Source organism: Stigmatopora argus, chromosome 22 (assembly GCF_051989625.1).
Source record: "Stigmatopora argus isolate UIUO_Sarg chromosome 22, RoL_Sarg_1.0, whole genome shotgun sequence".
Classification (NCBI taxonomy): Eukaryota; Metazoa; Chordata; class Actinopteri; order Syngnathiformes; family Syngnathidae; genus Stigmatopora; species Stigmatopora argus.
This window is the reverse complement of record NC_135408.1, coordinates 3,796,786-3,808,590: the sequence shown is the minus strand read 5'-3', so window position 1 is coordinate 3,808,590 and position 11,805 is coordinate 3,796,786. Positions and strand designations below refer to the sequence as shown.

Below are 11,805 nucleotides of genomic sequence, written 5' to 3'. Positions count from 1 at the left end.
GAGCTGGAAGCGATAGTTCGGCGGCAGCAAAAAAGTTACCTTAAGTGAGCTCACCAAAGATATTTCAAACAAAACAAAGTAATAAAAACATTTCCAGTTGTCAGAATTATTTGAATTCAAGTCCTTGTTTCTCTTCCTTTTTTTCAACCTATTACAATTTTCATGTATTTTTGGAATGTGACTTTATTTAAGTTTAATTAAGCATTTTGGATTTGTTTTATGACTCATGGCTCTTTTTAAATGTGCTTTTTATAGTCTCTTTTCTTAATTGTCATTCATTCATCTTCCATACCGCACAGCTTCGAAAGATAACCCAGCTGACTTCAGGCGAAAAGCAGACTACACACTGGACTGGTCGCCAGTTAGCTGCAGGGCACACAGAGAGACAAACGACCATCTGCACTCACGATCATACTGCCACCAGCAGGAATCGAGCCCGCGACTGCCTGCACCGAAGTCAGTCGAGTGAACCTTACCACCATGAGGCTAATTAAGGCTTAATTACTACTCAAATAATTGATTTTCCCCCAAAAAGTATCGGGCAAAACTAACACTACAGTTGGATGTCAAATGGGGGCCTCAAAATATGGTCCTGCGGGCCGCAATTGGCCCCTGGGCCCAAGTTTGAAACTGCTGTCCTATATGAATGTAATAAAAAATGTTTTTCTAAAAAAAAACACAAAAACATCACACAATGCAGTCATGTCCCAGTGTTTTCTCTTTTGCCCAGGGAGCTCATTTTGTCCTTGAACCAAGTATAATTGCTGATTATTCTGAGTGCTGAGATCCATTTTGAATTGTGCCATAGCGTTAGATTAGTGTGAAAGTCGGTGGACTCCTGGCCTTGACCAGCTGAGAGCCAGTGTGTTGGTTTCTATGGTAATGGTGAAAAAGTAACTACCTCCCGACAGCACCCCGCCGCGTGTCGCCTCCCAAATAGACTGCAGAATGTAGGGGGGACCTGGCGAGATGGGCAGTGACCCGTCAACACAGCGACTCTCACACTTGCTCGTATATGGACTTTGAATTAGTTTAAATCTCCTTTTCACACTTCTTGTGTTGTCATAACTCTTCAGAGTGAGAGAGAGAGAGAGAGAGAGAGAGAGAGAGAGAGAGAGAGAGAGAGAGGAACATGGAAGCTGTCATAAGAATGATGGTGCAAGAAAAAATCTCACACAAAATTTTAATACTTAATACTAATAAAATATATTTCTTGAATTTATTTATTGCAATTAAAAAGGAAAATGCTGCGGGCCACTTTAACGTCAATTTGATTTCACGCAGGCCGGACCATTTTAGATATAATATTTAGATTTTTTTAAATAAATGGATTAAAAGAACTGGATTAAAAGCCCTGAATATTCAGTTTTTTATAGTTCTAAAACAATGTTTATTTGAACTTTTTTATGTATATTTTTAGATTTTACAAAATGATTTTTGAACTAAAAACCCAGAAAAAAATGATTAAAAAATTGCAATTATTGATTTAAAAGGGGGAAAATCAGGAAATTTAATATACATCTATACTCTTCATTTTAATTTAATCCCAAAACAGAAAGTCGGCACTCATGATTTACTTTCCCGGGCCATACAAAATGATGCATCATAAAAGGGAGAAAAACTATCACATTGCTCATCATTCATGCATCAAATACATACATTTGGCCATTTTTAAAGCAACACCCCGAAAAGAACCAAAACATTTTAACAGTGGCCTTTGCCTATTTTTTAAGACTTAACGGCAGAAGGTTAAAGAACTTTTTGTCTACATCTCAGAAGTCAAAGTTTATGCTGGCAGTCAAATGGCTTCTCCCTGAAAAAAAATGACCACTGCGAAACAATGGCGACCCCTGAAAAGAAACTAATGTGAGATGAATGGGGAGGAAATAGTGCAAACCACAGGAGGCCATTAATGAGAAAACCATAAACTTTCAAACAACCGCTGAGATTTGTTTGTTTCCTTCAAGGATCCCAGCTTTGAAACTTTGTGTTTTGTTCCTTTTGAATCCCACATAATTTCATTTTGATATGCTGCGCTGAAATTCGTGAAATAGCAGCTTGTATGAGTTCTTTCTTGCGTTTTTTTATGCTCCGCTCTCCCTGCTCTCTGACCTTTTTCCTCCTCAACTCTTACCCCCCTCTGTGGTTTCCCATGAGTCTCCAATTGAGTCAATTAAGTGAACACACAGCTAGCATATGCTGAAAGATGTTTGTTCTCACAAAAACAGCCTCGCAGCTGCATCCAGGGAGCTCGCAGTCGTAGTGGGAATTTGGGCGAAGATGAAATGTCCTCCCATCCTGTGTTCCTGTGATCTTTTGTCATTCTGCCGAATGTTCCGTTGGAAACATCAGAGTGCCAAAAATGGAATGGGAGAAAAGCGACATTGAAGGAAAGTAAGAAAGTCAATGAGGGGAGGATCAGAAAAGTCAACTGAAAAGGAGGGAGGAGCAGCCAGTCGCCATCAAAAGTTGTTCTGCGCCATCATCCCGCTTTGTTTTGCCCACAATGACGTCTCCCGCGGCATGACATTCGGCGGAGAGAAATAAGGCAAACACAAGCCAGCGAAAGGCGCTCTGCCGCCTCGCCCTTTTGTATTGGCGGACACAAAACCTGGAACAAAGGGGCCAGTGTGGGTGAAGGCACTATCGCTGACATCCCCGGCACTTTGAACAACTTGTCAACGCGGACACTCAAGTGCCTCCACTCTGTCACAGTTGTGTACAGAACCCTTGAAAGGCCTTGCTGACCTGCCCATATCCCTTTGCAGGGGTTCAAATGGCAAGAAGCCTTCATTGTGTCTTGGCGAGTTCATTAAATTCATTGGTTTGACCTGTTATTTCTAGGCCAAAAGTCTGCTGATTTGGAAAAATGTGAGTCAGCCATACGTAATCGACTCGTGACCTTCGCGGGGTAACAAACCCCTTTGAAGAGCATTTCGAGCCTTTTATAGCAAAGGGGTCAAAGGGAACGTCGGAGACATATCTATAGCAGAACAAATGGATTGACATCAAAAGGGAATTTGAAATAATCCAAAGATATTTACACCTCTAATGGCTCCTCGGGCTTCTTTCCACATCGTATTGTGACTCGCTTTTGATTGAAAGTCATCCTGGGGAATCGAATTCGTGACAAATGCTGTGAAAAGCTTAACGGTGTTTGTTTGTAAGAACGCCAAAACAACCTCGCGGAAAACCCGAGGCTCTTAGTTCCCATAAGGTCGTCACATTTAGATGTAAATTGGCTCATTAGGATGGCCAGACTCTCAGGTTTGCATTTATCTACCATTTATTCTTGTCATACACTTGCCAAGCTCTACGACAACTCCATTCTGGGGGATTGATTTAGGTGGGCAAACCTCTACTTTCAGTTTCTCTGGCATGAATGACTTAAACAATATATATTTAAATTCTAAAGTTTATACCGGACAGATTTGCAATCATCTCTGTGACGTATAGATTCTACAATTTCAGAATTAGTTTGCTTTTGAAAGCTTGTGTACTCTAAATACTCAAAATGTGCAATGATCAGACTTACATGGACCTCAGCATGGATTATATGAGGTTGACTAGTCTTCTCAGTGAGTCACAATTATTTTCCAAGTGCACTCAGTAGTCGTGTCTTGGGACAGAAGGGTAGCAATGGGACTGTGAAGGGCAACAATGCTTGAGCCACACTTGTTCGCATCAGAGAGATACTCGTCTCAGGATGATTAATTCACAGGCTGTGACTGAAGGTAATACAACTTGGGTAAAATGTTTAATGTGTATATACATATTAACACACACAATATCTGCATATAGATATTTTTTGCATCTCCAACATGATCTCGTCTTCACCCACAGACAAGATTATTTTGACGCAATGACAATCATAAAAAGGTTTGAGCATCTTGCATTTTTTTTTGTACAATTATCTAGAGCAGGGGTGTGAGACTCGGGTTGGTTCGCGGGCTGCTTTAACGTCAACTTGATTTCAGGTGGGCCGGACCATTTTAGATATAATATTTAGATTTTTTTTAATAAATGGGTTAAAAGAACTGGATTAAAAGCCCTTGAATATTCAGTTTTTTATAGATCTAAAACAATGTTAATTTTAGCTTTTTTTTAAATATATTTTTTCGATTTTACAAAATGATTTTTAAACTAAAAACACAGAAAAAAATGATTAAAAATTACAATTATTCATTTAAAATGGGGAAAATCAGGAAATTTAATATACATCTATACTCTTCAATTTGATCCTAAAACAGAAAGTCGGCACTCATGATTTACTTTCCTGGGCCACACAAAATGATGCGGCGGGCCAGATTTGGCCCCCGGGCCGCCACTTTTACACATGTGATCTAGAGTATGCTACTATAACCCTGTAAAAATGCTCAACTATGTAAATAAATATAGTAGTTTTTTTTAGATTACCCCCGTCCCAAATTGTTAAATGGCATAACAATGAGGATAATTGTGGGAGGGGTCAAGGGGGATTTTTTCATGACTTTCCTCAAATATCATCATTATTTTGCATAGTTTGTCTTCAAACTGCATCACACAAACTGTCACAATTTTTGTATATCTACACATGATTCATTTTAGTTTCTTTTATTGCCACACTGAAATAATGTGGTTGCTTTGATTCCGTAGCACAACACTTTTTTTGTGTTCCAAGCACCACTCAAGGCCACGTTCACCTGTAAGACCCCCCTTTACTCCACCCCCCAGCCCAACATGGCTTTACTGAAGCCCTCTCGCTTAAAGATTCATTGGTCCCTATAGACTCGGTCAGCCCAAACATATTGCACCATTGAGCCGGTACTTATGTGTCATCTGTTATCTATTGGACTGGTGTTTCTGGTGAGCGTATGAATGATAATCAGGCCTTTGTGTGTCCAGAGAGGTGCAGCAGGATCGGCGCTTTGCGATGTTGCCTCAGGGGGAGATTAGGAGGGGCGGCCGGCCCTCTGTGTCACGTCGACAGTCACAGCGCCCATCGTCAGCCGGGCCCAAACCCCACTGGGACCTTAAATCCTGTTACACTGTCAGCTAAAACCATCATTTGTATTAGAGATGTGTGGGTGTTTAAGTGAGCGTACGTATTAAGTGAGGGGGGATAGTGTCTTAAACTATGAATTATTCATACGGAAAGAAAAGGAGATATTGACTACATCTCCATAAACAGACTCTACTCTTTATGTCAGCGGGCACGAGATCTCTGGGTATAATTGCATAAAAGCACCTGAAAATGAGCGCCTCCTGCAGCACAGCAGGCGCTGGTCAGTGTAGCAACAGGGATCGTTTTGAGTGATGGCAATTGTTAATAGCTTATAAATAATTTACTCTTCCAAGGGTTTGTTCTTGTTCCCTTTTACCAACGAGAACATTTAGAGGATTGTCCACAAAGCTGTATATACATTTTCCGTGCACGAGAAAAACTATTGCTCTTATTTATCGATGCACTTTCAATCTGGCTGTACTTTTACAATGACAATTCTATTCTGCTACAATCGTTATCTGCATTATTTCCCTTAGTAACAAGTGATTATGAGAATGAGATTATTTGCACCTCTGGGCCTCCACAGTGAGGTCAAAACTATTTGTCAGTCTCCAGTTGGGAGTGCAAATTGGGACGAGTTTCCATGCGTGACGACCCACAGAATATCCGCAGGGCCACTGCTGTACATAATTTGCAACTGCTGTGAGGTCCTTTTCTCATCTCATCTCATTTTCTGAACAGCTTTATGCTCATTAGGGTCACGGGGGGTGCTGGAGCCTATCCCAGCTGACTCCGGGCCAGAGGCGGGGGACACCCTGAATCGGTAGCCAGCCGATCGCAGGGCACAAGGAGATGGACAACCATGCACACTCACACCAATACGTAGGAGCAAATTTTAGTGTGACCAATCAGCCTACCATGCATGATTTTGGAAAGTGGGAGGATACCGCAGTACCCAGAGGAAACCCACGCAGGCCCAGGGAGAACATGCAAACTCCACACAGGTGGACTGGCCTTGATTCGAACCCAGGACCCCAGAGCTGTGAAGCCGACACGCTAACCACTCATGCTACCGGGTCGCCAGGTCCTTTTCCATGTGTAATTCTTTGTTTCTTATTTTCATTTCCATACGAATCTACTTTTCAAGGGCCTTCGACATGCAAGAGGACTCACCAAAGTTTGCACTCTTTTAGAAAAAATACAAGGGCCAATATGAAACCCTTCCTCTTTCATAATTGTTAAATAGAGGCTGTTTCTTGGTTGTGTATATCTATATACAAATGTATGTATCGTTTTAAAATTTGTCTGGAATTTCGAGCAGGAAAAATATTGCTCGTGCTTTTCAGAAAAGGTTGTAACTGCTGGTGAATTCGGATAAATGCCAAGGCAACAAAACCTGCTGCAACTTGACCACAGATCGGTTGGACGTGACCTGGATTTGAGCCCAGGACCCCCATGAGCTGTGAGGCCGACGTACTAACCACTCACGCCACATGCACCGCACCGCGCCGTTCTTATGAATGAATGAATGAATGAATGAATGAATGAATGAGTGTCCAGGTTTGCAGACATCTACACGTTTTCCCCTTCATGGTCACGATACCACCAACTAGCTAAAAGAAATCGAAATGTTTAACCTTTCTTCTTCTCCATACTAAAACACAAAGTTTTAGGTTTTCTTTTGCCAAACAGTGTTTGCCCTGGTGACAAATTGTTTAGCAAAAAAAAACTTGCAACCTTGATTAAAGGTTTGGAGAGCTTTGAGAGTTTCTAGAAGAGTTTTAAAAGTTTACACATTTTTGCCGACAACATAAAACATTGGCTGTTTCATAAAGAAAAAAGGTTTTCATTTCATCCATTGCCTTTGCTGTTGTTTCCTCGCACCACCTCGGAAATCTGTTACATTTGAAATCTCATACTCTCATGCTTTTGGTTAGGTGAGTCCCAGCTATTATTTTTTGGGAAGGAGATGGACCGAGTTAAGTTCAGACACTCACACATTGTGCAACAAGCTTTCGCTCAGCTGTAATCCAAAATGATTTATTTTGATCGATGCATCCAGCAAGTCAAGCTTCTTCTTTTCTGCGATTTGAAAGGCAATTTGGCACATTGGGAAAGGGTTTGACACAAACATTAACGCAATTTTAAAACTCTTGTTACACGATTCGACGAGAGTAATGAGCAAAAATCCTCTTAACGAATTAAAAAATGGAATTCTGCTCTCGGCGAAAAGGGCTCATCTCCGGTTTAACACATTAATGATGACCCCGAATTACAGGTCTGAGGTTTATTGCACATCAGTGGTGTGATGCTCAACATTACGGTTAGGGCCTCTTTTAATGGTCGCCCATGCAGACATCAGTTACGTGTCTGAAAGCGGATGAACCAAAAAACCAATCGATAGCGATTATTGAACCTGACTCCTCCGGTCCTGCACGTTTTAGACTTTAATGATTTTTAAAATGCTCATGTGCTTTATTGTGTTGGGTAAAAACATCTTTGAAGGTGTTTTAAAGTGAAAGAAAATGTTTTCCTATTAGCTAATTGAATGAGAGCGCAAGGCGAGGCCGCGCGGCTCCATGACAGAGTCGCCTTTGTTGCGTCTATCCGCCGCTGTCACACACTTTAATTCGACTCTCTTTCTCCCTCATTGAAACCCTCCACAATGACATTCAATAAAGGGCCGCCGAATGAAAACCTGGTTATTTTTACATATTCTTCCAAACCAACACCCCTCCCTCCTCCATGCACCCCCCGGCTTGGCGGGGGCCCGAGCAAAGGAATTAATCACTGCTCTTTAACACAACTGCCTTCAGGCAATGACTTGTCCCTTTTTGTGCCCAGAAATGACACATTAACCCTAAATTGGTTTGCATACACTTTACATTCAGCTGTTGCGTGTGTACACAAATTCGGTTTTAAATTTTAAAAAACAACAACTAAAGCATCATGCTGCTCCATCACTTTGTGCTAGGTTTGGATTGGATTGGATTGGATAACTTTATTCATCCCGTATTCGGGAAATTTCATTGTGACAGTAGCAAGAGAAGGCATAGTTATAAGTTAGACAGTACAGTCAAAGGCCGCAGAACAACAAAGCAAAAGCACAAAGTAGAAAGCAAATCAAAGTCAATGGGATCATTAAGAATCACCAAATCATTAAGACAGAAAAGCAGCAAAAACACAAAACCAGCTGCTGCAAAAGTTTCGCCATTTGAATAAAGTAATGGCACCGTGTTTTTTCATTGATCCAATCCCAATGCTGGCGATACAAAGTGTGTTTTACGATTTAAAAAAAAATAGTGATGATAGAAGTGGGAATGGGCCAGTGCCGCCTCTCGCGGCGTGGGTGGGGCTGACAAGAATAGACTACATTATGCAGTTCATTTAGTTAACAAGTGAAATAATGGGGAAGCGTGCAGTGGGAAAGCACAAAACGCTATTGAGGACTCTCGCTCACTTTGCAGCGTAACCGTCACATGTGCGAAGCCTATTTAAGGAGCCCCGCGGCTCGCCTTCAGCACCACTTCGCTGTCCACGCTTCTACGCGCGAGCACGCTCCGACGCCGCCGGCTACGCGATTCCGCCCCGCACCTTGTGCCGTCGCCATCGCCACCCTCACCGCAACCATGCCGAGGTCCTTTCTGGTGGATTCGTTGATTTTGAGAGAGGCCACCGACAAGGGCAGCGAGAACAGCACGCCTCTCTTCCCTTACGCGGTGCACTCGCCCGGCCCCGGTCACCACCCGCACGGGCTGCCGGGTGCCTGCCACTCCCGAAAGGCCGGCCTGCTGTGCTTCTGCCCGCTGTGCATGGCGGCCAGCCAGCTTCACCCTTCTCCACCCGCGCTGCCTCTCCTCAAAGCCTCCTTCCCGGCCTTCGGCTCGCAGTACTGCCACTCTCCCCTGTCCAGGCAACACGCCTCGTCCAACGGCATCAACCTGGGACACGGGGCCGCCGTGTACCAGGCTGCCTACACGCTCCCGGACCCACGTCAGTACCACTGCATCTCCATAGGTAAGTTTTGCCGTCCCACCGCAAACTTTCCTCCCTGTTTCTCGCGCACGGCACTATTGTGAGTTTAACGTCTGCTTGTTTTTTTTGATCCGGCAGAAAACGCCAACGGCAAACTCCAGAGCAGCAAACGCATGCGCACGGCATTCACCAGCACGCAACTTTTGGAGCTGGAGCGAGAGTTCACCTCCAATATGTACCTGTCCAGGCTCAGGCGCATCGAGATCGCCACCTACCTCAACCTGTCCGAGAAACAGGTGAAGATCTGGTTCCAGAACCGCAGAGTCAAGCACAAAAAGGAGGGCAAGAGCGGTCCTGGGGGTCCGCGGACTGCGTCCGGCGCCTGCAAATGCTCATCGGCAGCCAGGTGCTCGGAGGAAGAAGAGGACGACATGCCCGTGTCCCCCTCGTCCTTCTCCGAAAAGGAGGACGTGGACCTGTCCGTGTCCCCTTGAAGTCCCGTTATGGACTGATTGTTTTTCATGAAGCCAAAAAGACTTTTCCACTTCTGTACATATATACAAAGAGAATATTTAATCAGGGAATTGTCCTGAACTATTGTATAATTATGTATACACGTTGTTCGTTTTCTGTGTAGTTTTTCTTCTTTCTGAAAAGAAATCATTTTGCCGAAAGCCTCAGTTGGATTTGTAAGGAAAGGTAAAAAAAAAAAAAGTATAGATTTCCCCTATTCTGATTTGGATATTGATATGGAAGTTGAAACAAACTTGCAGTTTTTTTTAGCTCAGCATCAAGTGTCTTATTCAATGCCATTGCAAAAATATTTATTTATTTAAAAATGTTGAAATAAAATATTTCTGAGCCGTACAGGTTGTCTCGGTGGTCTTTTTGCGCGCACTTGCCTGCGCGCGTGAACTTCAGCCAAAATTAAACGGACTGCATAGTGTTGCTCTTATACATTTTAGTATATAAAACGGTAGGCAAAGTTCAAATTGATTTCAATGCGTTATTTAAGGTTCCATTGCATTTAATTATCATGAACATGCACATTTTATGCTCACTTTTAATAAAGAGTGTCAATTTAATATGATGGTTTATCGCATTGTATCCTCGTATGAGGACTAAAGAGAATTGCATCGACACAATTGGGCTTAATTTCAGCATGATAAATGAAATATGAGGTCGTTATCATGGCTGAGGTCATAAATCTATTGGTCTTTTCTCCCGTGGGGGACTTTGAAAGCAGATTTGATCGCTGCTCACTCATTCATTTGCTCTTTGGATAAGTCTCGTGTGACTGCATGAGTTAATCATCGCCTTGAGTGAATAAACGCGCATAATTTAGTGTGCATATGCTTAAGATATCGATCTAGCATGTAATTCAATGAAAAGACACGGCTTGGTGTCCGTGACCCTTATTGTTGTGCCTTGAACGCACCACAAGTGTGGTCAAGTTTATTGTCACTTTTATGAGCTCTGGCAGGTGGATCGAAAGCTTCATAGAATACAAACGCCTTAAATTGGTCAGATTTTTTTATCAATTATTGCTATTTATTGACCGAATTTGGATGTTGAAAAATGAGCTCAACCCAAAAATAATGATAATATAAAATGTATTCTGTATTCACAAACATTGCTCTATTTTTTCCAGATGAAAACGAGAGGTGATGAAAAAATAATGATTTGTAAATATGTGTATTATAAAAAATAAATGTAATAAGTTGTCCATCCCTGCACTTGAATTGGCCTGTTTCTGTTTTCTTCTTTTTTTACGCACCGTCCCATTTGTTCTCCGCTTTAGCAATCGGGCTTTAAACTGATCCTATTACGCTGAATACTCTTTAAATCTTATGCACCTCATTCTAAACACATCGTAGAGGTTTCAAAGGGGCAAAACAGCACAAAATAGGCCATTCCAAAAATGCCTGGCACCCATTTGCATCCATGTCCCTTTTGGTTGTTAGGTTTCGCTTTTCAACTTCCCTTTAATAGTTCACTTAAGCATTTGGACAAAACGGCGAAATATATTAGCATTTGTGAAGATATGGGATTAGACTATTTTGTTAATTGCATCATATAGCCCCATTTTGGCTCAAACGCGCTGGGGTAAAGCAGCCTTTTTATCGACTGAATAGCCCGAGGCTATAGGCGTCCTGCCCCTGCCCGGGGGAGGCCGGTGCTCCAAATGCTTAATTTATTTATTCTTAATTTTGTGGCGATCAATTCATTGAAGCAAAAAGGGAGCAGGGCGTCTTTTTTTTCCAAAGGAATAAAGGGGGATTGTGGACGTAACCTCGGCGGGGCTGACGAGAGGGCTCCCCCGACGCTGGAGAGCCGCTTGAGTCAACAGGCGCCCATCTAGCAGACTCGCCCTTGTCTTTATCCCGGCTAATTTTTTATTTACGGCTTTCCTTTGACATGTCTCTTCTCTATCAGATTAAAAGAGGGGCTTGTAACAAATCAGTCTGCCCGATTTACAACAGCATTAAAAGGGGACAAAGGGAGCGGGCAGTCGGTACCTGAGAGTCTGGTAGACGGGCGCAGCGCTGCAGCTGATTCGATGGTTGGAAAATACGCACGAAACAAAATACTTGAATCCTGAAAAAGAGCCTTTGTACGTTTCTTTAGAAATCAAGCAATTCTGCATGACAAAGGACAATTAATAAGCCGTCTTTTCACGACCAGCAGCTGGTTTCCCCGTCAAGGAAAGTTGGAAAAAATTCAGGCTGAATGCGCGCAAAAGCCCTTTGCGCGCACACAGCAACCCAAGGTGACCCATTTGGCACAGTTAAAATAACCAAGCCGAGGTAAAAGCGAGGGAACTGTCAAAAACATTTAAGCTGAAA

General features: G+C 42.7%; 1 protein-coding gene across 1 annotated transcript; it reads left to right on the top strand.

The window, feature by feature from the left end:
- Positions 1–8,400: 8,400 nt before the first annotated feature.
- On the top strand, positions 8,401–9,826 carry gsx1 (GS homeobox 1). The gene is made up of 2 exons (XM_077592690.1): positions 8,401–9,001; positions 9,098–9,826. The coding sequence occupies exons 1-2, from the start codon at positions 8,464–8,466 to the stop codon at positions 9,451–9,453; spliced, it is 894 nt and encodes a 297-aa protein (XP_077448816.1). The 5' UTR covers positions 8,401–8,463; the 3' UTR covers positions 9,454–9,826.
- The last annotated feature ends 1,979 nt before the right edge of the window (positions 9,827–11,805 follow it).